This window comes from Artemia sp. Qi Xiang Cuo, chromosome 17 (genome assembly GCF_049724085.1).
Source record: "Artemia sp. Qi Xiang Cuo chromosome 17, ASM4972408v1, whole genome shotgun sequence".
NCBI lineage: Eukaryota > Metazoa > Arthropoda > Branchiopoda > Anostraca > Artemiidae > Artemia > Artemia sp. Qi Xiang Cuo.
This window is the reverse complement of record NC_142810.1, coordinates 2,303,132-2,330,279: the sequence shown is the minus strand read 5'-3', so window position 1 is coordinate 2,330,279 and position 27,148 is coordinate 2,303,132. Positions and strand designations below refer to the sequence as shown.

Below are 27,148 nucleotides of genomic sequence, written 5' to 3'. Positions count from 1 at the left end.
AGTTGAAAATAAAGTCAAGTCAAGTCATTAATCTTGCAAAATTACATATTTAGGTTCACTATGAAGAAAGATACACCTGAAAATAATTTGTTGAAACATTTCGAAGTATATATTGCTTGTTTTTCATACCCCATATAACTTTCAAACATTTTAAGTTTTGAAGCTGGGAAAGACAATTTTTATTATTCCTAATCTAATTATCCTATGAATTTGAAATAATTTAAAGTTTTTTTTATTCATTTAATAATTAAAGCAGCTGAACAGAACCAGTGCAAGACAATGTATATTCCAATCTTTTAATACTTTTTGAATGTTTGACTTCCACTTACATTTGTAATTAGAGCCCGACCGATTTGGATTATTGGGGTCCGATAAAGATACCGGTTATTCGTTATCGTACCGATTTAATTTGCCTATAAATTTCCTCCGAAAAAAAAAACTATTCTAAAGTTTAAACTATGTATTCTCTGCCCATATGCATGCTAACGTGTTTCTCCCTGGTCTATTACAATCCAAAGAACATCCTCAATAATTCACTGTGGATTCCAAATAATGCAAAAAAGATTTATTTAGAAAAGATATAGAAAAACAATTCAACCAAATAAAGTTATAATCTGAATGGCAGACAGCAGAGATACTTTTAAGCAAGTTCTTTCTGGTTCTTTAAACGACTGCTGTTCTTTTGCCATCAATCTACTTGACACCTTTTTTTTTCTTGTCAATAACAGCCCCCACTCATGTACCTTCCCAGTTGCTGATCAATATTATCTGCTGACTCTTCTTCCTCACTTGTTGAAGGTGCAAGCATGTTTTCAAACAGGCAGTCAATCAAACCTTACGTGGCTACTCTCTTTTGTTTGGATAAATGGATGCGTCTAGGGTTTTATGTTTGGAGGGGGGGATTTACAGAATGTGTTGACAAAATTATCCAGTATGCCGACAAATGCGGATAGAATCTAAATTTCCAAGGTAAATAAGTAAATTTTCCAAGGATTCGGCACGTAGCACCGACACATTGGAACCCTTTCCCTCCCCCTTAGCTGTGCTCCTGACTAGATATCATGGTTTTAAGTGGTTGAATCTTGGGATTTTTCATCCACGCAGAAGAACATTCATTAAACAGATATTTATGGTTGATTTTTTTTTTCTTTTTAGTTGTTTAGGTGATTTTGCGTTTGTTATTTTTAGTTGTTTAGACGTTTTTGAAATCATCATACATTTTGAAGATTGATGCATCAGGCGTGTAATGACAACTGCTGCTATTCTATTATCACAATCAGACTTAGCTGATTGCTCTGTCCCAAAGGACTAGACAAGCAAAATTACCTGAGGAAAATCTGGTGCGATCTTCTGCATAAGCTGTAAATATATGACTCAATATTTATTTCCCGTAAGCCGATAATGTCTCTGATCCCCATTTCGGTCTGATAGTGTTGCTCAGGCCCAAATTGTTATAATGGTTAATTGGTTATAATTGGTTAAAACCAATTTCTTTGGTTTTCATATTTTATTGATTTGAGTGAAGAATTTAATTCATTCACTACATTCACTCTCTCTTTCAAGAAGTCAAACGGCACGTCTTCGAGCTCCAGTCTGAAGTACTGGTTTAACATGGTTGAGAAAACGAAAGGCTTGCGCTTACATCATCCAATTTAAATAGAAAAGCCACTGCATTCGGTTGTTATTAGCACACAGATCAGTTTTATGCTGAAATCACTGTCAGTGCCAAAAGAAATCGTACAAAAGACAATCAAGACATTTTGTAATTTCAATATTTCATGTAATCAGATATTCTATACTTCAGAGACAATGGAATAATTTCAGAGCTGACACAAAGGCTCGGAGAAAACTTCTAGGTTAACCTGGGTTCAAGCATAGTATTAAACTTTGTACATGAATTCCCTGCATTATCTGTAGGGAAGTTGACCATTGAGTCAAAACTAGACATTCCAAATCTTACGCACAGAGTAAAAAGCCAGAATCCCAGTTGAAAGCTCTTGTTTATCTTTACACAATTAAAGAAGAATTCCCTAATATCTCAGCGGCCTTAGAATTTGCCGTAACACTCCTCCTCCAAGTAAATTTTTATCCAAGCCTTATCTCCAAGCAACCGAGACTGACAAGCGACTTAATGACTCATCAGTCATTGCAACCCAGCCAAAAATAATTGTATAATATAGCTGCCGACACCTTTGCTACCCTGAAGTAACAGCAGCTCCCATTAGGTTAGTTGCTCTTCACTTATACTACAGTCGTACTGTGAGCAAACATACAATTTTTTTTTACTTAATTTCCTTTAAATTGCTGAATAACAAGGTCTAACAAATATGTGCTAACTATATAAAACAAAGTTTGTGATGGGCTGTAAGATCTTTGGTGATTTTACACCCTTAGACAGATAAGAGAACGAGGCTTTAATCCTACTCGTCGATCACCTATTAATTGAAGGGCAACCAGTCCCCCCCCTTCTATGCACCTTTCCCACCAAATTTTATTGAAAAAAAAATTCAAGATAACCATTTTCTTCAGCAGAATTGAATGATCCAACCACAGCCAAAGAGGCAAGGGCTTTAAATTGTGCAATTCACCCATTGCTGACACAAAGCATTTGCAATTGAAATGGGGACTAGTTTTACCTTTGGTGTCCAAAAACGTAGAGGGCAGTCAGATGAAGCTTTCAGGGAATGTCAAGGGGGTTATTGAACTAAATTAAAACACATGATGTTCATGCAGACTGTCAAAAGGGGTCATCTCAGAACCAGCTTAGGGTATTAAGTAGTAGCTTCCAGTGAAAGATGAAGGGGATTATCAAGTGACTCAAAGGCAATATGTGCGTGCTACTACTTCTATTGAGACTGCTTCTATGTTGAAATTTTCAGAACATGATGAGGATTTTTAAGTGACCATAAGCTCCTAGATTTTCAATTGGATTTCGAACTGACCAGATTGTAATTTGCACTTCACTGAAAACAAACACATATTAAATGTTTCCTCTTTAATTTAATAAATCCAAAATTAGTAAGACTTTCAGGAATGAAAATCAGCATGTGTATTAAATGGTTAATCAGCATTCAATTATATTTTTCAGTAATCTTGGTTATGATGGTAATTTCTTTTATATTACTTGAAAATAAACATATAGCTCGAAATAAGGATTGTTTTCAGTAAAGTGACAATTACATTCTGGTCTTTACTAGGCATGAGAAGGGACTGGGGGAGTGGGTAAGCCCACTCCTCATAGTTTCTGCTAATTTTGAGTTTGACTCAGTTATTTATTTGATTCCTGTTCGTTTTGAGTTACATTTATTGGTTTATTGTGACTAATGGTGAGTTGACTTTATTACTGCTTGTCTTTGATTAATATAGCTCATTCTTTTTTTTAAAAAACTTCTTTGTGGATCATTTTTAAAAATTAATCAGCCAAAATAAAGGGTCTCCATAGACATGCAGCCACGTCATTATTAAATGCAAGCCATCCCAAGCTCAAAAGTAAAAACACGTCGAATCTTATGAATTATTCCCAAGTGATTACCCTCCACCAGGTTCCTCAGACGAATACAATAAAAGTTCATTTACTTTTTGCTCTACATTGTGGTCTTCTTGGCATAGGACTTGCAAGCAGTGGACGAACAAACAAATGCAACGCATGACAACAGTCTGGTCAATCCTTTCAAACTGATCACAGAACTAAAATTAGCCCCATTTTCTGGGGAGTGAGAGCTTTGTCCTCGGTCGGGAATTTTTCTTTGACAGAAGCTTAGGGTTTAATCAAAAGAGACATATTGTGAAAATTTTAGGTTGTTCAAAAAATTTTGTATGCTTATTTTCACGGCCAACTTAAAGTCATAAAAATTAACTTCTTTTCTAAGCTCTAGAGGTTCCCTTGCACAAGAAATTTGTGGATGTAAGTTCCAACAGTAAAAATATAGCACTGGAACTGTTGGTGTTCCTCAGCCAATGCAAATCAAAATAAATTTTGGTTTTATTCCGAAACCCATCTTGATGCCGTAAGGGCACATGTTTTTGACAAACAAATAAGTTTTCCATTTTTTTTTTAATTCGTTTCTTCGGGTGTATTTTTCAAACAATGAGATAAAAAAATTTATTGGCCAATTTTTGGGAGCCCTTTTCAAATAAAATTCGGTGAATACTTGGCTAGCTAAACAATACTGATAATTTCTGATCCAGAAAAAAAACTTACTAAAGAGGATAAAAACATAGAGAGTAAATTTACTAAAGATCTAAATATAGTAAGAACCCATAGCAAAGCAAAATCTGACTTAATGTCATGTTTTCCGCACCCTTTTGAGCACATTAGATTTTTATAGACAAAATTGAGTCTTCCAAGCCAAAAAAAGGAGTGAGTGGGTAGGACAGATTATAAGTTTAGAAATTAAGACCAAAAGTATGGGTACATTTATTCATGTGCGGTGGTGATCGCAGCCATGGCTATGCAGCAACATACTAGCTCCATGTTTGTTTTTCAAAATCCTGATAATCATGCGATTTGGATACTAAAGAATTCTATTTGAGTTCAAATTCTCCATTTAAGAAGATACTTTACCAGGCACTAGAAACAAGGAAGAAAATAGCCCCTAGAGAGGAAAAAAAGGCACTTTCTCTGCTTCTGTAGTCTTACAAATTCAAGAGTTCTCGGATAAAGATCGAGCCTTACTTGTCAAAGAATCAGAAAAACCAGAGAATTTTCATTGATGCATAAAGCTGAACTTGGTTCAGATCTAAGAATTAGCTGGCAAGGAACATCCTTAATCATTCAACGTCTATCTCAACTTCAGTGTACGAATATCACTATTCCGTCCACAATTTTTATTGTAAACTATTAACTATCGGACTTCTTCATAGAATGGGTTTTTAAGTGACGTTTAAGCTTCGACTTCCCTGAAAATGCTCCCTTACATAAATTACATTTGAATGGTTTCTCACCTGTATGAAATCTTCGATGGACATTCAAATTGCCTGATGAAGAAAAGCATTTCTTACATATCTCACATTTAAAAGGCTTTTCACGTGTGTGTACAACTTGATGGCTGTTCAATTTGCTTGGTGAAGGAAAGCATTTCTTACATATTTCACATTCAAATGGCTTCTCACCCATATGCACTTTTTGATGGTTATTCAAATGTCTTGGTGAAGGAAAGCATTTCTTACATATTTCACATTTAAATGGGCTCTCACCTGTATGCACTATTTGATGCTTTTTCAAATTGCCTGAAGAAGGAAAGCATTTTTTACATATCTCACATTCAAATGGACTGTCACTTGTATGTATTATTTGATGCGCCTTCAAATGGCTTGACGAAGAAAAGCATTTCTTACATATCTCACATTCAAATGGCCTCTCACCTGTATGCACTATTTGATGCTTTTTCAAAATGCTCGGAAACGAAAAGCATTTCTTACATAGATTACATTCATATACCTTTTTTTCTCTGTGTATACTTTTATGTCTTTCTAATTTTATATTCTTTTTACTGAGCAAGTATGTTTTCTGATCGTCTAAACTTTTTTCATCAGATTCCAATTTCGATGAATTTGAGTAGCCGCTTGCTGATGAATTCTGTGAAACGATTAGCGATTTATTTTCCTGCAGGTCTAGCTCAGACATTTTTGGCAAAAAGTGACCATGTAACTCTAGATGTTGTCTTATATCATCAATACAATCTCTTAAACAAATGGCACATTTCCTTGTCGCTCCCATTTGGTGTTCGAGGAAATGAACAACAAAATTGCTGTAATCACGAACTACTGCGGGGCAGATATCACACTCTATTGGTGAAAGCTCTTCACAACCAGTGTCAATGTGAAGATCTAGAATCAAAAGAGATTTCTGTACTTTTCCACAGGAGCCACATCGCCAGATTCCAACTGTAAATTCTTCAATGGCCTTCTCTGTCAGTTTTTTTACCATAACGATTGGTTTTGGGCCTAAGAGTTCTGGATGACTCATACCATCAGAGCTGCACAAAGTAGAATGCATCACCCCTGTAGTGAAAAAAAAGATTTAAATTCCTTTACTCAAATTAATAAAATAAGAAAAACAAAGAAATTGATATTAAGACAATTAGGGCCTGAACAGAATTATCAGACCAATATGGGGGTCAGAGACATTATCGGCTTACGGGAAATAAATATTGAGTCATATATTTGCAACTTATCCAGAAGATCGCACCAGATTTTCCTCAGGTAATTTTGCTTGTCCAGTCCTTGGGACAGAGCAATCAGCTAAGTCTAATTGTGGGGATAGAACTGCAGCAGTTGTCATTACACACCTGATGCATCAATCTTCAAAATGTATGGTGATTTAAAAAACCACCAAAATCGGTATCTTTATTAGACCCAAATAATCCATATCGGTCGGGCTCTAATAACAAATGTATATGAAAGTCAAACATTCAAAAAGTATTAAAAGATTGGGATCTACATTGTCTTACACTGGTTCTATTCCGTTGCTTTAATTATTAAATAAAAAAATAAATAAAACTTTAAATTAGTTCAATTTTATAGGATAATTAGATTAGGAATTATAAAAATTGTCTTTGTCAGCTTCAAAACTTAAGATGTTTGAAAGTTATATAGGGTATGAAAAAATAAGCGATAAATGCTTCGAAATGTTTCAGCGAATTCTTTTCTGGCGTATCTTTCTTCATAGTGAACCTAAATATGTAATCTTGCAAGATTTAAGAGGAAACCAATAATGGACTCGAAAATCAAATGTTCACTCTCTGGGTATATACAGGAATAAGTGGGGAGTAGAGGGAGGGGGGGGGGTCCGTAATAAGAAATTTTTACTAATGTGATACATAGAAAGGCTTCAATAAATCACTTTCTCGTCAAGCTTTCTCCGTGCTGTACATCTATCTTTCTCCATATCATTCGAGAAGATTTTTAGATTATGATTATTATGATAGATTATGATATTTATGATAGATTATGATAAGTATGATTTATGATTTAAGTGATATCAAACTGAACGACCAAACATACACTCCATGGGTATACCAAAGCATAAGCGGGCAGTGGAAGTAAGACTTACAAACGTGATATATGTAATTTTCTGAGTCTACTAGAGTACTACTACTAACATCTCACCGCAGGCCAACACAGCTGTGTTGGCCTGCGGTGGCCCACAGCTACACAGGCTCTTCCGTCATCTCAATCTCTTCAAAGCCTCCCTCTTTACACCCTCACAGGAAGTTCCTATTTCCTTTAATAAGTTTGTATGACTGTTTTACTTAAAAGATACAATTTTGAGAGTTATTGACATGGGTATGCAATAACTCTGAAAACTAATGTTCAGTGATGTGGTTTACACCCCCCCCCCTCCTTTCCCAAAACTCTGCGGTCACCTGGGATAAAATCGACGAAAGCTACATAATGTTCGGGAGAACATTGGTGTTACGCAGAAAATTTTTCAACAAATCAGCAAAGTAAAAAAAAAAAACTCCACCTCTACTTTGCTAGTGTAGCTTTCTAGTTTCTTAAAAAGAAAGTTTTTAGATTAATGTTGAGAGGCCCAAGACCTACTTTTGTCTTAAACTGTTTCAATATTGTGCGTTTAAATTTCTTTGATGCACTTGCCTTCAAGCCGAAATGCAAACTAAGTCTTACTATAGACTTTTGGGAATACTATTTAATTACCTATTTGAATGACGAAAATACTTTTGGCAATACTATTTAAATACTAAAAACGCGAAGAACGTTTGTTAGGTAGGAAAAAACTTTCAACAAAATTATCCTTCATCAGCCTGAATTTTAAACTACCACTAATAATTTTAGAAATACCTTCATCATTTCTATTCACTTCCTGTGGGTCTGATTCATATACGACATTCAATGAAATACCCAAAGGTCGATTTTGATGCTCAGATGACAGAATATAACTAGAAGTTTCTCTCATTGTTTCAGTATCAATTGTTGAAGCAGCTGCAGGTTCTACAAAATAAAAAGAATCAACAAATAGAAGATGGATGAACATTAACATTGTCTGAATAATTCACCCAGAAAGAATGAAAGCCACAGAACATGCATATACCAGTCAACAAACTTATAAAACTAGACATAACAAGAGGTCGGAACAAATTTAAGAGTGATAAACTTGATTGTTACAAAACTCATATCACAAATTTAGAGTTTTGTTCACAGATTTTCATATCCAGTAGTTAGTAGTTAACTTTTATGAATAGAAACATTTATACTCGCTCAATAAAGACTAGAATGGCAAATCAATCGGCACTTTGCCGACATTGTACAACATTAGCCAACTTAAATAATGCTCTCAACACTAAATCTTAAAATCGCCTTGTGTTTAACGCGATAACACTTTTTATGACAGTAAAATCTTTCAATAACGCTATTTAAAGCCTTATATAATGTTTCATGCTTTATCTTAGGAAAAAAATTGTTTTCTTTTAAAAATAATTCAGAAACATTATTCGTTTAATTATACCTTCGTCATCGAGGCCCACTTCCTGGGAGTCAAATTCTGGAAAAGATGTGGAAATGCTGGGTGAAACACCCTCAGAGAGACTTTGATGTCCTGGTGATAGAGAAGAATTTGAGGTTTCCAATAGGGTTGTGGCAGCACTTTTTGAAGGACCTTCAACACCTACAACAACAAATAAAAATAACAAGGAAAAGAAATCCTAAAATGCTATAAAAATAAAATCTCAACGAATTGATCAGAAACAAAGAGGCTCCCAAAACTCCCAAAAATTGACCTCTCCTGTTATCTGTTTGGATTCAGCCATAGCAGAAACCTACATAAAAAATTCCTTTGTTTCATAGAACATTTTATTTGAAAAATATTAATTTATTATTTTTAGTTAGTTTGCAAATTCAAACTGCTAATGCCCTTTTTAATAGTCAAAAGTGATTGGAGGGCAACTAACCCCCTCCCACGCCCATCATTTCCCCACACATTCAGTCAAAATTTTGAGATAGCCATTTTGTTCAACGTAGTTGAAAGGTCCGAAAATTATGTCTTTGAGGATGACAACCCCCCAAAGCCCTCAGGGCAATGGTTATAAGTTATGCCCTGGGGGCATATAAGATAAATATAGAAAGGGTGATTGTTTAAACAGTGGAATGGGCTCATTGAATTGAAAATCAGATTTTCTAGTGCCCTTTTTAATATTCAGTTAACAGAGGGTGGATACCCCCCTCCCCCCACACACCTCGTATTTTCCTAAAATGAATCTAATAGAAACTTGCCCATTTGTTGTCATAGAAACTTCGAAAAGAGCTAATTCGATTGGAAATTGAAAGGGCTAGTGCCCTTTTTAAAAGTCAAAAGTGATTGGAGGGAAACTACCCCCCCCCCTCCCACCATTTCCCCAAACCCATCCAACCCAAATTTTTAGATAGCTTTTTTGTTCATCGTAATTGAAAGGTCCAGAAATAATGTCTTTGAGCATGACAACCTCACCAGAGCCCTAAGGGCAAAGGTTGTAAGTTATGCCCAGGGGGTATATAAGGTATATATATAGAAAGGGTGATCGTATAAACTTCGGAGGGGGCTCATTGAATTGGTAATCAGAATATATAATGATCTTTCTAAGATTCAAAGTGAGCAGAGGGTGGACCGCCTCCCCACACCTCATATTTTCCCGAAATGTATCTGACTGAAATTTTGAGATGGCTAATAAGTTATTAAGTTCAACGTAATTGAAAGGTCTGGAAATTACGTCTTTGAGGATGACAATCCCCCAGAGCCTTCACAATTTGCCAGAAAAAGACCAGAACACAATTTCCACTTTACTGAAAACAAAATACGTTTGAAACATTTTCACCTTTCTTACTTTTATAAAGGAAAAATTATCAAAACCTTAACGAAGAAATGTCAGTATAGGCCAATTTAACTGACAATCCACAGTCATTTGTTTGTTTGTTTTCTTCAGTAAAGCACATAGTGTAAACTCGTCTTATGAAGGCATAGGGGTTATCAGCCCTACTCATGTTAATTTTTACTTGTTTTGTGTTTGGCTCGGCTATTTTTTTGTAATTTCTGTTCATTTTTATTTTCATTCATTTATTGATAGTGATTTTTGGTAGTATTATGCTTGGAAGATTATTTGATTTTATTTTTACTCATTCTTGGCTTAATGGAGCTCTTTACTTTTCTTTGAAAAACCTGCCTTGTGGAAAGTTTTTTAAATTAATTATGTAAAAGGAAAGACTTTGCATATGCATATGCGTACTAACACCCAGTAACAACATATTAAAAACCAGCGTTGCAACTTTTCCTACTCTGCCTACCTAATAGTGATTCCTGATGTACATTTTAGGTTAAGACAAATATATTTTCTACATTTTCCTTGATTCATTTGAGGGCAAGAAAATTTGTCTTATATACATTTAGTTGTAGATAAAATCACAATACAATATATAAAATATTAAATCACAATACAATAGTTTTGCAAGTATTTGAGCAGAGAGTGGTTACAGCAACATGATCCTGAAAGCTGGGGATAGATAATTACACACGCAATACTATTATTTGATATTATAGATATTACACATGCTATGTAATTATAGATAATTACACACCCTAGGTGCTAATTAAACACTTTATACAAAGACCATTATATAACTGGTTACAAATTCAACATATACATTTTTTTAATCTATTTTTTTAAATCTTCATCATCTTTCGAGATGATAATTGCAACTGATTTCAATTTCTTTATATTATTTCTTAATTCCTTCCTTGGATTCCTGGCCAAAAGGGGTTGCTACAACACTTCACGGTGCCTAGGAAACATAAATCTAATTTGTTTTCAAGAGTAAAAACCAAACCAAAATATGGGGAGAGGGAAATTGTAATTCGTTAAATTTTTTGTTAATAAAAAATACTAGAAATCCATTTTTCAAATGACCCAAAAGAGCAATTTTTCTAAATTTAGGATGGTTTATGCCCCCGGGATCTCCATTGAATTTCATATCTAATACAAAAACTGGCTTTTGTCTCTAGTATTAAAGCCCAATTGTCTCTTTCTGTGAAGGGAGGATTAGTTCTATAAATAAATTATAGAACTAAGGGATTAAGGGTTATTTGTATATACATTATTAAGTGAATCTGTAAACACATTACAAGAAATAGTTAGTAGTTACCGTTAGAGGTAGTCATAGTAAAGCCTTCCGTCACTCACCAAATACTTGAACGCAAGAGCAATTGTTCTTGGTAAAGTACCAAACACACCATATCGTCAGTCAGTTACCAAAAGGACGTATCTCCATACTTGTAAATTTTCAGAAGAGCAAATATGGGCATGGGGACTTGAAAATGATTGATTTAGCTTAAACTTTGGTTTGAATTACGTTTGCACTGGAGTGGCCTCAGTTCTTTATTTTTTGTCTTCTTTCAATTTTTGTCAATAAAAAGTACTAGAAAAATCCGGTTTTCAAATACCCCAAAAGAAGTATTTTTCTAATTCTAGGAGGGTTTATACCACGATGATCTCAATAGAATTTCATGTCTAACACAAAAACTGACTTTCGTCTCTATTATTGAAGCCTATTAGGACTAATTATGCACCTCTAGTTTTATACTGCAAAACAAATCATTCGACATGCAAAGTAAAATCTTTTTAATTCACTGGCACCAAACGAATTCTGAAATTTGTCCGAATCTAGCATTTTTATTAAGTTAATGTTCTAAATTAAAAAATTTTGATTGACAGTTCACATAATACCAGTCCATTTTCTGCTTGTTTCAAAAACTTGATTCTTCCTTTTAATTCAGGAAAATAATAAATCGATTTATATCTTAATTGAGAAAGAAATATAGAAAGTAAGTTCTAAGCTGTATTCTCTGGCTTCCAGATATACAGAATTCACCAGCCACCTTTCAATAAACGCTTTGAAAGTTGTTGTTAAACTTCAAAACCGGTTTACCAAATGCCTGCATACTAGAATAAGATAAGACAAAAGTCAGGAATAAGATTAATTAAGATTTGTTAACAGTAAGATTAGTTCAAAATACTAAAATGTAGTCCATGTACCCTAGTTTTCTTTTATGAGATGTTCCTGATATACATGATTCTACAAAACAAATGTTTTAAAGATACCTTCATTGTCAAAACTGTTGGGTTCCAATTCCTGGGCGTCAGCTTCTGATTTAATTGGTCCTGCAATGCTGAACAAAGTAGTCAAAGAAACGGATTCCAGATTAGGAGACAAACAAATGTTCCAAGTATCAAAGAGCTCTTCACTCTCACTAAGAAAAACATCTTCAACTTCTAAAACAAAACATGAATAAAAGGGAGATAAGACAACAGAAAAGCTTTCTTAGCAAATCCAACAGTTTTTCATTTTATAATTAATTTTAAAACCTTTTCAAAGAAAAGTAAAGGGTAACATTATTCCAAAGATGAGCACAAAAAAAGTATAATAATTTCTTAAGTATAGAACTACCATAAATCATTGACTAAAAATAAACAAATTGCAAAAAGAACTGAAATTACAATGGATAACCAAGTGAAACTCAAAACAAGGAAAAACTACCACAAAGATGAGTAGAGCTAAGGCATGGGCCTTCTTAAGATCAGAACACAATTTTCATTTTATTAAAAACAATTTTTAATTTGAGCTGTTTTTATTTCTCATAACATCAAAAGAAATTATATCCCAGTCAGAACTCATATTAAAGGAAAAAAATATGAGTGTGAATTGGCAATTTAATATATTCTGATATTTATTTCTGAGTCTTAACAAATTTGAAGGTATTGAAGTTATGAAAAGTAAAACATATTTTTTTTTCCTTATTAGAAAACACTACATATTCTTTGACTGTTAAAATCCACATTGCAACTGTTTCTTGAGCTGTTGGATACTTTTTTTTTAAACTTCTTTTTTCAGGCAGCAACTAGCAGAGTCCCTATTTCAGTAAAGTTTTTATTTTTTAAGGGCTTTTTGGATTATTAAGGGCTTTTTGGATTATTCTATTACCTTAAAAGGGGACCTTGCTCATAATTTTCCTTATATTTATAAGCCTATTCAATGTACATATACTTACTGTCAACTTCTACAGTATTTTAATTTAAATAAAGTGTTAAAATGAAAATAATTATGAATGCTACATTATTTGGAATTTTATACCACTAAAATTTCTGCAACCAGGGGAAGTGCCACGTCTAAAACCAATGAACAACCCACATTTAATACAAGCATACAATAAAAAACCATTTAATACAAATTGATTAGAAGGCACTGATGCCAACTTTCAAAAAAGACTGAGCATACCAGAGGGAAAGCCCAAGAGCCAACTTCAAGGGATATTAAGCTTGAAAATTTTGCATTTAAATTATGAATTTTTTATTAAATTGCATTAATACATTGTTGTTCAATTTTAACAAAGCATCATTTAATACACTTTAGCAAACTTCTGCATCTTTTATTTGTAGCTACTATCTAATTGGGTTCTTTTGGTTTTTAAGTATAACTAAGCCAGTTACAAATGTCTAGACACGCAATCAGGGCCATATCCAGGATTTATGTTGGAAGGGAGGGGGAGTACACAAAACTTCCAAAAATGTATCAAAAATTGTTTACATGTATTTTATTAGGGAGACCGGCGCAGGTTTGCCACAGCCCAGGTTCGTCATTTGCATTTAACTACGAAGCCATCAATGGAAAAATTCCCATGATTTAGTTTTTAAGTTGTCATCTAGTAGCGAAAGTTTGGATGTATCCGACTTTGAGTTGAACCCCGTTTTCCAGGTTTTGTGTGGTAAGTTAATTTTTAGGGCTTGAAAAGTAAATTTTTGCGTTAAAGGAAAATGAAAAGATTGGTCTCTAATGTAGAGGTAAGGGAGAACTTTTTTATGTTGATAGAAACGTCTGAGACTTAGTAAACTATTAATGATTGACATTTACTGCCCTCTGCGATAACACTTGGAAAGTGCTGATTTTTCTCCGAATAGGGAAAAACCCCACGTTCGCCACAAAAAAACCAGCCCTGGTTCGCCACTCTAGGACTGGCGAATCTGGGCCTGGCGAACCTGGGCTTCTACCTCTCTCTTTTTTGAGCTTCTACCTCTCTCTTTTTTCTCATTACTTTATGCTACAAGACTGATCTTTACAGAGGAACAAGAAAATACTCTTTCTAAATACTTGCAAGGTGTGTGCCATATATATTATGGTTAAACACCGCTTGAAGTTCATCAGCTTACTTGCAGGTATTCTGTTGCAAAAGGATATACCATCCCAAATTAATGGACAAGCAGTGAATATCAAAATGCTGCAGGTGAAAATAGGTACCGTGGTTTTATTGCAAGACACCAAAATTTTGCTGTAAGAGTGCCTAAACCAGTCTTGACCGTACAACTGCTTTCAATCGTATGAAAGTTGGGAGATTTTTTGAAAATATTGGTGACGTGTGACGTGTTGGTGACGCCACAGATTTACCGCGCCAAAATATTTAGAATGTAGACGAAACTGGACTATCAACAGTCCAAAAGCCCGGGAAAATTGTTGCAGCAAAAGGACAGTAACCAGTTGGCAAGGCAACGTTAGCAGAAAGACGGCAGACTATTACTATGTGTGCGTCAGTGCCATGTGTAATTGCGTCCCTCCTATGCACATTTTTCCTCACAAGAATTGCCCAGAAATCTTACTGATAGAAACACCGCAAGCCACCATTGCTCAAGGGTCAGAAACTGCTTCTGGTTGGACGTATAATGAACTATTTCTTGTTTGGATGAACCATTTTTGAATCATACAAGAACGAGTAAGGCTGATCTTGTGCATCTAATACTTGACAATCACACTAGTCACTACAGTATTCAATTGATTGACTTAGCCAAACAAAATGGAGTTGTCATACTCGCTGTTCTGCCTCATACAACCCATAAGCTGCAGCCACTTGACAGGTAAGTTATGTTTCCAATGAAGGCTTTCTACAACAGGGAATCTGCGACTTTTATGACAGAGCATAAATGCAAGAAAATTTCCATGTATAGCATTTCTGAGCTTTCTGAAAAAGCGTATCCCAAAGCGGTGACCCCAGCAAGCATAACCAGCGGTTTTCACTGCATCGACACTTTCAATCTCGTGATTTTCAAAGATCACGAGTTCTTCAATTCATATGTCTCTGAACGACAATCAACTTTGAACCACGGTGATCAACTTCTTCTGCTGACGAGGATGTTGCTAATCAGCCAATGAACCATGAGAACGATACCCAATCCCTCTCAGGATTCCCTTTACATGGATAAGCTGAAAAATGTTTCTCTGAAGTAGTTGATGTGTCTTCATTTCTGAAAGGTTCTCTGAGAAAACAAATCAGACATGCAGTGAAAAAAAGACTACGGAAATTTTGCAAGATACCCCAGTGAGGGAAAGAATCCACCAAGAAAAAGAGCTGAAAGCTGCAGAAAAGAGGAAAAAATAACAAAAAACCCAGGAGAAGAGCACAACAAAAGATAAATTGTAAGAAGTAAACAAAGTATTATTGGTCCTTGAGAGTGAAAGCAAGCCTGATCATGTTGAGATGGATAAGAAACATGTGGGAAACAAGCCAATAAAAGTCGGCGACTTTGTTTTAGTTGGACTTGCAGGTAAAAAGAGTGCAAAGGGCTTCTTTGCTGCAAAAGATTTGAAGAAATATCCACTTGAGCTTGATGTTATTTTCTTGAAGTGCGTAGAACCAAGCAAGTTTGTGCTTACCAAAGAAGAATCGTCCGTCTTTAAGATTGAGGTTGTAACAGGGTTTGGTAAGCCCTCAGTCTCAGGTTGGACTTCAAGACTTAGCAAGAGGCTGAAGTTTGGTGTTGACCTTTCGGGATACAAGATATGTTAATCGGTCGTAATGTTCCTTCTAATGAGACGGCCTTTAAGAGTAAACTTAGCTAGGATTTGATTTATAGAACGTAGGTCTTTGAGTAGGCTACTGTCCTAAGCCTGTTCATATTTTTGTATCTGAATTCTGAAAGACAATTAAAAATCTGATAAGCGACAAATTTTAGGACTAATTCTAGAGAAGTAAAAGCTTTCCTTGACTTGAGGTAAGACGGTGGCAAACGTGGGCCATCTGTTGCGAACGTGAACCGGGGTGTCCCTGGTTCACCACTTTTGGGCTACATTATTGTAACTATTTTTCTGCTACATCCAAAAACACTGGTCATTAGGGATTTTTTAGAGATACCCCAAACATGAATATATACATAGCTACTTCCAGAGTTATTTTAAGTCAAAAACTGTGTTTACAAAAAATAAATAACCAGAAAAGTGGCAAATGTGGGCTGGTCTCCCTACGTTTTTAAGAGTCAAACAAACAATACAGGGGGGGGGGTGAACTCCCACCCCCTTCCTGGAAGCAGTTAAAAAAAACACAAAAAAAATAAAAACAGAATAATATAGCCAGATTCAAGGGAAATTTAGGTTGAAAATTTTGTATATAGATTAAGATATTTTTATAAAATTGCATTGAAATATTGCTGTTTAATTCTAACAAGGCATCCTTTAATACATTTTAGCAAGGTTCTGTTTCTTTGATTTGTAACTACTATATAATTGTGTTCTTTTTTTCATGTTTGGCTAAGCCAGTAACAAAATAACTAAATTAAAAATTTTAAACAACATTATAAAAAAATTATGAATAGTAAAATAATTTTATAATTCATATAAATATTATGGCTGCCACATAAAAACCTCCACTTTTGGTTGTTGTTTGTTTTTTTTTATCATGTCTGCATTAAAGAAAGATAAAATTATTATGCCTGTTTTTATATTTCCTTATCCAAAAAAAAAAAATATAGTTAAAATTTTATGCTTTTTTTTTCTTTTTATAAAAAAAACACTTTAATCTACCTTATTTCTTAAGGATTTGATAGAAGGGTATATGCAGTTACATATTTAATTGTAAACTTTTTTCCTGAACAATACTTGATAAGCAAGAGAACAAAAGAAATTATTTACTAAAGCAAATGTACCTTTAATTATTTTGTTTCTGTAAATTTAATTAAAAACTTACCATTCTTAACAACACAAACTTCAGAACAGGTGACATCTTCAGCCACTGGAATTTGAGGCAAGTCCATAATAGAGCCTCTGAATCAAGTAAATACTGCTTATCAAATTTATAATACTAGCAATAACACTTGGAAAGAATACTCCAGTAGTACAGGGGTGAGTAGAAGCACAAAGTCTCTAAAAATACACAAGCTAGTCACTCCTTTGAATTAACACAAAGCTAATTGTGTCTTGATGCAGTTGAAAGCATAATTTAAACTTCTTCAGCAGTTAATAGGATTTAAAATTTGATTATTTTTGATTTTTTTTTTTTTTAATAAAGAACATGCTAAAATTTAAAGGCTGTCTCCTCTAACTGTAAATAAAGTTTAGCACAACAGATCCAGTATCACCCTTGATTTTGCTCCCAAGTACCAATTAAGGTAGGTTTAAAATTTAACTTATAACCAAAATTCAGAGTAAAACTACATAATTGAGTTTTTTTAACCTTAAAAATTTAGTGCATGGGAAAGGAGATATTCTCAAAATTGAATTTGAAGTCTAAACCTGAGCCCAGTGGCATATTTTGCAGCTAGCTCAACTGCTTCATCAATAAAGTTAGTTAAGAATGTGTTGTTTTCCTTTCTTTCTTTTGTAGGAGAGGAGGCAATGAAAGCTCAAATACAGTATATCTTTCTTTTAGTTTGAGAAAATTTCCAGGGGGAGAATTGTCAGAGGGGTGGGGATTTTATATATGGTGAGGGGAGATTTTCACAGGGAAAATTTTCTGCAGAAGATGAATTGCCTGCAGGGGTAATTTTCTGGTAGGAGAATTGTCTCATCTACAGTGTCAAATCATACATTTTTGTTATCTAATGTTATGCATCATGTATATCTTGTGAAAACAGTTGGCTGAATGGATTTCAGAAGAATTGTGAAAACCACTTTGAATAAGTCTAACCACTCAATTTTGATAGAATTTTTGAAATTAGATCATGGGTGCATATGAATGGATTACAGGAGAATTGTGAAAACCACTTTGAATAAGTCTAACCACACAATTTTGATGGAATTTTTGAAATTAGGTCATGGGTACATATAAGCTGAACTTTAGGGGGGGGATTACCTGATCTAATCAGTACTTCCAATGCTGCATAATAGAAACGTAAAAAAAAATATATAAAGCAGCATCATTTAGCCAGGGGTAGACTGCCCCCCCCCCTCCCTTATGGGCAACCATGAATTAGATGTCACTGTAGGGTTCATTAAAAAAACTTAAAGGAGATTTGCATGTAGAAATAAAAGATTATCCTTTTTGTCTGCCCTCTCTGATAATTCTCTCTGTCAAACAATCTCACAACCAACTCGTTTCAGGGAAGGTCAAGTCTCCAACTTTTTGGATCTGGTTTTTCTCAGTAACCTGACCTTCTTATTAAGAATGTAATAACCAAACCTGTTGGTAATAGAAACCATACAGTAATTATTTTGGAGTTATGTCTACCCACAAAACAACCCTCTTCTAAGCAACAACAACATGTAATTTTTAGAGTCCCAGAAATCCTGCACAATAGTCAATCAGTAGCTGATCCTGAGCTGAAATTTTAAACCAATAATTTTCATCTATTTTTTCCTTCAATTCCAGTATTGTCTATCCCACACCTTTTTTAAAAAATGTATCACATAAGATTGAACCAATTTTGATTACTGATACATGGGTTCTAAAGGAACTGACATCCCTCAAACTGAATAAATATGCTGGTCCAGATGGCATTTACCCACATATCCTACATGAATGTTGTACAGTTTTGTATAAACCTCTTTCCCTGCTGTTCAAGTTATTATTAAATCTTTCCAGACTACTTCTGGATTGGAAAACTGCACATATCATTTCTATCATAGGCAAAGAACAATGCCTAGGTAAAGAACGATGTTGGCACAATGTATTATTATTTTTTTTTTGGATTTAGACCATGGCACTTTGTATCAAAGAAGTTGTTGCAGAAACTTCGAAAAAGGCTCATTTGATTGGAAATTGGAGTGGCTTGTGCCCTTTTTAATAGTCGAAAGTGATTTGAAGGCAACTAACACCCCTTCTACGCCCACCAATTCCCCAAACAAATCCAATCGAAATTTTGAGATCGCCATTTTGTTCAGCATAGTTGATTTCCAGATAGAAATTATGTTTTTGAGGAGGACACTCCCCCACAACCCTCAGGGCAAGGGTTGTAAGTTATGCCCTGGGGGCATATAAGATTTTTAGAGAAAGCGTTGTAGTAGAAACTTCAGAAAGAGCTCATTCGATGGGAAATTCAAAGGGGTAGTCCCATTTTTTATAGTTGAAAGTGATTGAAGGGCAAATAACCCCCCTCTCATGCCCACATTTTCCCCAAACACATCCATTCAAAATTTTGAGATAGCCATTTTGTTCAACTTAGTTGAAAGTTCTGAAAATTGGGTTTTTGAGGATGACAGCCCCTCCCCTTCCCACAGCCCTCAGGGCAAGGGCTATAAGCTATGCCCTGGGGGCATATAAGGTTTTCATAGAAAGCATTGTTGTAGAAACTTCAAAATTGGTTCATTTGATTGGAAATTAAAATGGCTAGTCCCCTTTTTATTAGTCAAAAGTGATAGGAAGGCAACTATAACCCCTTCCACGCCCACCATTTCCCCAAACACATCCAATCAAAAATTTTGAGATAGCTATTTTGTTCAGTGTAGTAAAAAATTTTGAAAATTATATCTTTGAGCAGGAAACTCCCCGCCACAGTCTTCAGGGCATTGGTTGTAAGTTATGCGCTTGGGGGATTATAAGGTTTTTATTGAAAGCTTTGTTGTGGAAATTTCAAAAAGAGCTCATTTGATTGGAAATTCAAGGCTAGTGCTCTTTTTAAAAGTCAAAAGTGATTGGAGGGCAACTAACCCCCCTCTCACGCCCACCTTTTCCTAAAACACATCCAATCAAAATTTTGAGATAGCCATTTTGTTCCATGTAGTTGAAAGTTTTGGAAATTAGGTCTTTAAGGATGACACCCCCCCCACACACACACACCGCCCTCAGGGCAAGGGTTGTAAGTTATGCCCTGGAGGGATTATAATGTTTTTATAGAAAGCGTTGTTGTAGAAACTTCAAAAAGGGCTTACTCTATTGGGAATTTAAATGGCTAGTGTCCTTTTTAGTAGTCAAAAGTAATTGGAGGGCCACTAACCCCCCTCTCACGCCCACCATTTCCCCAAACACATCCAATCAAAATTTTGATATTCATTTTGTTCAACGTAGTTGAAAATTCTGGAAATTAGGCCTAGGTCTTTGAGGGTGACAACCCCCCCTACACCCCTCCGGGCACGGGGTGTAAATTATGCCCGGGGGAACTATATGGTTGTACAGAAACTTTTGTTGTAGAAACTTCAAAAAGGGCTCATTTGATGGGAAATTGAAAGGGCTAGTGCTATTTTTAATAATTGAAAGTGAAGGGAGAGCAACTACTCAAGCCAACCATTTCCCCAAACACATTCAATCAAAGTTTTGAAATAGTAATTTTGTTCAACGTAGTTGAGAGTTCTAAAATTTATGTATTTGAGGATGGCAAACCCTGAGGGCCACCAGGGCAAAGGTTGTTAGTTATGTCCTGGGGGCATATAAGATTTTTATAGATAGCATTGTTGTAGAACCTTAAAAAAGTGCTCATTCCATTGCAAATTGAGAGGGCTGGTACCCTTTCTAATAGTCTATAGTGATTGGAGGGTAGCTAACCCCCATCTCACACTCACCATTTCCCCAAACACATCCAATCAAAATTTTTTGATAGCCATTTTGTTCAACATAGTTGAAAGGTCTGGAAATTATGTCTTTGAGGATGACCACCCTCCTCCCACAGCCCTCAGGACAAATCTTTTAAATGTTTTAACTTTTATAACTTTAGGAAATCAAAAATTAATTAAGATTTTAAGGAATAAATATCAGCATATGAATATTAAACTGACAATGCACATTTTTTTCACTAAATTCATTTGCATTTTTTTAATAAAGTGCAAATTATATTCTGGCTTTTAGAAAGCATGGGCTTTAGAACCCTACTCAGAATAATTTCTGCTTGTTTTGAGTTTGACTTATTTTAATTTCTGTTTGTTTTGGGTTTCATTTATATATTGATACTGATTTGTGGTAGTTGTATACTTGGTAGATTATTTGATTCTAATTTCATTCATTTTTGGTTTAATAGAGGTCTTTACTTTTTTTTTGAAAAACTTATTTTGTGCAAAAAGTTTTTTTGGTTAATATTTAAAAAAAAGTAGAAAGGACCTTGCTGAACATTATTGACCAATTAGCATGACATCAGCAGCTGTTAAGGTTCTTGAAAGAATAATTAATTCTGCAGTTGTTAAACACCTTGAAGCAAATAATGTTTTACACAGTTAAAAAAATGGCTTTTGTTCAGGAAGATCTGTTGACACAAACCTCCCTGAATTATATGATCACATTACCAAGTTCCTTGATATTGGGGTGCCTGCTGACATGATTCTGCTTGACTTTTCCAAAGGTTTTGACAAAGTGTGTCACAAGCAACTTGCAATTAAATTATGTGCAGTCAAGCTTGAAGAGAACTCCCTCCTCTGGATCCTTGATTTTCTTTATTTGCATTCTCAACGTGTGCAGTTATTTGATGACTCGGGTAATTATTTTCTTTCTTCCTCTATGCATGTTCAAAGTGGAGTTCCTCAAGGAAGTTTTTCTGGTCCTACACTATCTAATATCTTCATCAATGATGTTCCTTCCATTATTAGTAGTAAATCAACTTTATGCAGACAACCTGAAACTTCTTGGACCAGCTTTGTCCTGTGAAGACCATGCCCTGCTACAAAATAATCTTCAACTGCTGGGTCAATGGGTTGAGGCCTGGCTTCTTAAATTAAATGTTGCCAAGTGCTATATCATTCATTTTGGCAAACAAAATCCTTGCTGCTCTTATTTTTTCTTATGTTACCCAATCCCCTCTGTAAATGATGAGCAAGATATTGGTGTCACTATTGACAATGAACTAAAATTCAGCACTCATGACAAGAGGTCTGCTGCTGGGGCTAGTTAAGCAATGGGACTAATTAAGCATACTATTTCCACTTGTTCCCCTAAAGTAATCAGTCTTATATATAAGGAACTTCTGTATCCTAAGCTTGAAGTTGGAATGTCTCTTGCCTTCCCTTATATTAAAACTGACAAAAGTTCTTGAAGATGTGCAGAGAAATGCCATTAAAGTGATATCTGGAATTCAGGAGCTTTCCTACCCTGTAAGACTATCAAAGCTGAATCTCTCTCCACTTGCTTACAGGAGAAATAGAGAGGATGCTATTTTAGCCTACCAGTTATTGAGGGCTAATACTTTTCCCAGCATTCTTTCCTACTGTTGGTATCAACTCAAGAACTAGAGGTCATCACCTAAAACTTGTCAAGCAGTCTACAATATCTAGAGTCTGAACTCAATTCTTTTAATCATGCATAGTCAACAGCAGGAACAAACTATCTAATGAAACAGTTACTGCTGAATCCATTGATATTTCCAAACAAAGGTTAGATGCTAAGTGGTCTTCCAGAGAATGTAAATTCAATTGGAATGCAACTGAACCTGGAACAGCACCTGGTCACTAATGAACTTTGTATACAACTCAAGTCATCATTCTGGAGCTCTACAAGGAGAAATCCTTAGATTGCTCCTAGCTGCAATTTACGGTAAAATGATTATTGAAAAGAACATAAAAAGTGCAAAATGCAATGTGTTCTCCTTGTCTATATGTATGAGAGGTGGAGTCATCTCTAATTATAAACCCAGTTTTTATTTGGACTGTGGAAAAATACTTACAATTTGGGCTATATATCTTTCTACTAAAGGACATGGTGAAAGGGAAGAAAAGCCATTTACCAAAATTTTATTTTCAACAGAAAGGAACATAATAATTGTACTAAAAGGAATGTTCTGAATATTATGAAGTAAGATTTCATCATTGTTGGTTAGTTTCTTGGTATGAGCCTAGATAACTACCTGAAGAAAAGGAAATACACCCAAGGCTACATGAGACAATTAGAAGGGGCTGGGGATGACTTGTCAAAAATTCAAACTAAACTATAAACATCAGCATAAAACCAGCAATCTAAAAATATGTCTTGGTAAAATTCTAGTTTAGCTACTTTTTACTCTCTTGAAAAGGGGTTCGGCTTGGAAAATGAACCTTTCAGTAATGAATCCAGAACTGAAAACATAATCTGGGAATGTATTGCCAAGCTTCTATGTTAGGCCTACCCTGATTTCTAAGTCTTAGGAATTTGCCTACTTGACAGATCTATTACCTATTGAAATTTTGACAAATCTAAACTAGAATTTAACTAACTTTTAAATTCATTTTCAGTTATCATTTTTTTTATCTCTGGTTTTAGTTCTGAAAATGCAAATCCTCTTATTTGATTAGAATTTTAGGCCATATTGATGGGTTTTTCAAAATTTAGGAAATGTATTTGTGGATCCTTCAAATCTCATAAATTGGGATTGAGCAAAGTTGTGAAGCTGAAAACAGTTTTGTTGTGCTTCATTTAAGCAGAATATCTATTTTACAAAGTTTCACTTTTATAACACAATGATTTTAAAGGTCATCAAAGGTCACTGTCTTCTAGAGGGAGAAGGAGGAGGTATGTACCTCAAAAGGTAAAAATTTACAATTGTGACTATTGATAAGGAGACATGTTAAAAAAAACAATTCTTACTTTCAAATATGTATAATGATCCTAGTTAACATGTTATCCAAGGGGAGAACTTTAGGCCTCAAATCTTTACTTCTTTTTCCAACTCAAAAGAAAAAATATAAATTTTTGCCGTGCTTTGAAGAAAATGTGTAAATCTTTTGAAATTGTTGCTATAATTTTTTTTTTATAGATGGCTTTCAATCCCCATATTAAGTTGTTTTTTTAAACTAAGTTTTAAAATACAGTTCTAAGACATTGCTGAATATCTTAGAACCTATATATTATCAGAAAATGGTACTCTTCTATTAACCAGACCCTTTTTTTACTCTTTTATCTAGTGTATATCAAATGTCAAACTTGAGCTGCAACAGTTACCAGGACAGATACATGAGATACCCAATAATAAAACAGTTGTTGGAGTGGAACTGGGATATAAACAAACGCAAGAACTGTTTTTAAATTGTTGTTTTTTTGGGGTTCAGGGGGAGGGAGGTACCTAGGTTAGGTTAGATTAGGCTATGTATTTAATATATGGTATGCTTTAATTAACTGCTGATCCTTAAAAAAACAAAAAAAACAGAACTTTGCCCCCCCCTAATCTGCAAATATATAGCCAAAATTTGTTTCTAAACTATTATATATTCATCTCATTTTATTTCATTGGCATTAACCAAACTAGTACTATATAAAAGGGTCTGGTTAATAGAAGTGTACCCAGAATATATACCCCCACCCCCCTAGTGTGCAAATATATACCCAAAATTGCATTTTCAGTCTAAATATAACCTTCATTTTCATTGCAGATGAATTTTATCCCCACCCCCATGATGTGAAAATATATACCCTGATTTGGATTTATTTAGGGGTTAAGGTTAAGTTCATTTGGTTATATTTAGATTCAGAACGCAATTTTTGGTATATATTTGCACATTAGGGGGCTGAGGGTATATACTCTGTTAGTATATAGGTTCTAAAATATTCATCAATGTCTTAGAACTGTATTCTAAATTTGATTTTAAAAAAAAGGAACTTAATAAGGGGATTCACACCAGTTAAACACCAACTAAAAAAAACAAATTTATAGCAACAGTTTCAAAAGATTTACACATTGCATTGAAAGCATTCAAAAATAGAAATTTCTTTTCTCTTAAATTGGAAATAGAAGGAAAAAAAGAGAAAAGACTTGAAGATAAAGGTTCTCCCCTTGGATAATTTGATAACTAGGATCATTATACATATTTGAAAGTAAGAATTGTTTTTTTTAACATGTGTCCTTATCAAGTCACAATTATAAATTTCTACCCTTCAAAATACCTTCCCAGGACAAGATTTAGTCTGTAGGCCCCTCCCTGAAAGTTTCATTTTCCTAACCTAACCCCTTTCCAAGATAGCAAAAAGTAGATCAAATCAAATGTTACCATGTGTCCCTTTATTTATTTATTCATTTATTAATACCAAATACAGTAAGCTTAAGAAGCTTGTCACACTAAACAATTATAACAATATCAATGACATAACAAAAACATACAGTAACTGAAAACATTAAAAACATAATAACTGAAACATACAGTAGCATACCAAACCAACTGAAACATATAGCTATATTAATAATTGAAACTGTCACAAATCAGCTAATACAAACATAAAAATATTCTCAAAATGGATTGTGATAGGACCTAGCATAAAAATCTGTAGAGGCTAAACCACCTTTGAAAGACAGGACGATGGTACTTTCAACTATTTCCAATGGAAGTGAATTCCAAGTCTTCCACACTTGACTAGACAAGTGTCTAGAATTGTTTTTTTAACATGTGTCCTTATCAAGAGTCACAATTGTAAATTTCTACCCTTCAAAATACCTTCCCGGGACATAATTTGGTCAATATAGACCAAATCATATTGTTGAGTTAGGACTAAAGTGAATACACCATTTGATGCCTTTTTTTATGCTGATTACGAATATAATAAGCATTTCTATTGGAAATGAATTTCAGTCCCCCCCCCCCCTATATATGACAATTCAGGGTAAGGTTAGGTTAGGTATAGCCTATATAGGGGGGGCTGAAATTCATTTCCGATAGAAATGCTTATTATATTCGTAATCAGCATAAAAAGGCGGTCAATATATACCAAATCATACTATTGAGTTTTAAATAAAGTGAATACACCATTCGATGTCTCTTTTATGCTGATTATGAATATAATAAGCATTTCTATTGGAAATGAATTTCAGCCCCTCCCCTCCCCTATATAGGCTATACCTAACCTAACCCTGAATTGGCATATATAGGGGGGGGGGGGGCTAAAATTCATTTCTGATAGAAATGCTTATTTTATTCATAATCAGCATAAAAAAGGCATTGAATGGTGTATTCACTTTAGTCCTAACTCAATAATATGATTTGGTATATATTGACCAAAAAGGCACCAAATGGTGTATTCACTTTATTTGAAACTCAATAATATGATTTGGTATATATTGACCCATAATTTAGTCTGTAGGCCCCTCCCTGAAAGTTTCATTTTCCTTACCTAACCCCTTTCCAAGATAGCAAAAAGTAGCTAAACTAGAATTTTACCATATGTCCCTTTATTGTCTAGGATGTATCAAGAAAAGGTTTAATTCTATTCCTTTATTGATAATAGGCCAAGGCTATGTTAATCTTGTCCCATTGTATGTCAGTTATGGAATCTTAAATACATTGACCCTATAAACATAAGCTTATAGGCCTATATAGCCTATTACTTAGGGCTATACCTAGACAAATCAGAGACAAGGGCATAACTGTAAAGGTAAGGGGAGATCAACTTTAAAGTGCCAAATAGAGAATTCAATTGTAGGCCTAACACCCTAATTTACAGTGCTTATTTCTCAAACGAGGGTCTATGTATAGTCTTTATGAAGGACTCCTGAAACTTACTTTTAATGCCTACATCGAAAAATATAACCAAATGACTGAATTCCAGTTCGAAAAAAAAATGAAGAAAGTCAGTCTAGGTTCTACTAGTTCTTTATGAAAATGTGACACAAACTTTTAACTTTCCAAGAATGACAATGCCATCTATTTTAGGTAGAAGGGTTACCAAAATATTTAGGGACAAAAGTATCCAAATCAGCAAAAAATTGACACTTTTGTGTCCCACTAGACAAATATTCAATTTACAGGATTGCCATTATAAATTTTCACAACCTGTGAAAAAAGTGCCAAAAAACCTGTGAAATTCGTCCTTCTTTGTTCTGCTACCTCGCGGTCTGTTATCTGCACAAGTTCTGCAGGTATTTCCAGCTTTGACATTAACGCTACCAATAAATGAAGTTTAGTGCTAGTTCAATTTGAAGAGATGGCATAAAAAAATCGTCATGAGAATGTCAACAGAGCGAAATTTTATATCGATTATCGATACCGCTACCTATCTTAGTCAAAAAATAAAGAACCAATCATAGAAATTCCT

The 27,148-nt window shown here is 34.5% G+C and overlaps 1 protein-coding gene across 1 annotated transcript; it reads right to left on the bottom strand.

The window, feature by feature from the left end:
• Positions 1 to 1,485: 1,485 nt before the first annotated feature.
• LOC148941787 (uncharacterized) lies at positions 1,486 to 26,684 on the bottom strand. The gene is made up of 6 exons (XM_089103394.1): positions 26,617 to 26,684; positions 16,991 to 17,166; positions 12,087 to 12,257; positions 8,468 to 8,626; positions 7,804 to 7,953; positions 1,486 to 6,003 (listed from the first exon to the last, which is right to left on the bottom strand). Exons 2-6 carry the CDS (start codon positions 17,055 to 17,057, stop codon positions 4,841 to 4,843), a joined length of 1,710 nt encoding a protein of 569 aa, XP_088959520.1. The 5' UTR covers positions 17,058 to 17,166; positions 26,617 to 26,684; the 3' UTR covers positions 1,486 to 4,840.
• Positions 26,685 to 27,148: the final 464 nt, after the last annotated feature.

Coding starts and splice junctions, on each gene's coding strand:
- LOC148941787 (XM_089103394.1), bottom strand. CDS start 17,057: ATGGACTTGCCTCAAATTCCAGTGGCTGAAGATGTCACCTGTTCTGAA. Junction 12,258..16,990: donor AGTTTGTGTTGTTAAGAATG/GTAAGTTTTTAA, acceptor GTTTTGTTTTAG/AAGTTGAAGATGTTTTTCTT. Junction 8,627..12,086: donor CAACAGTTTTGACAATGAAG/GTATCTTTAAAA, acceptor TTGTTGTTGTAG/GTGTTGAAGGTCCTTCAAAA.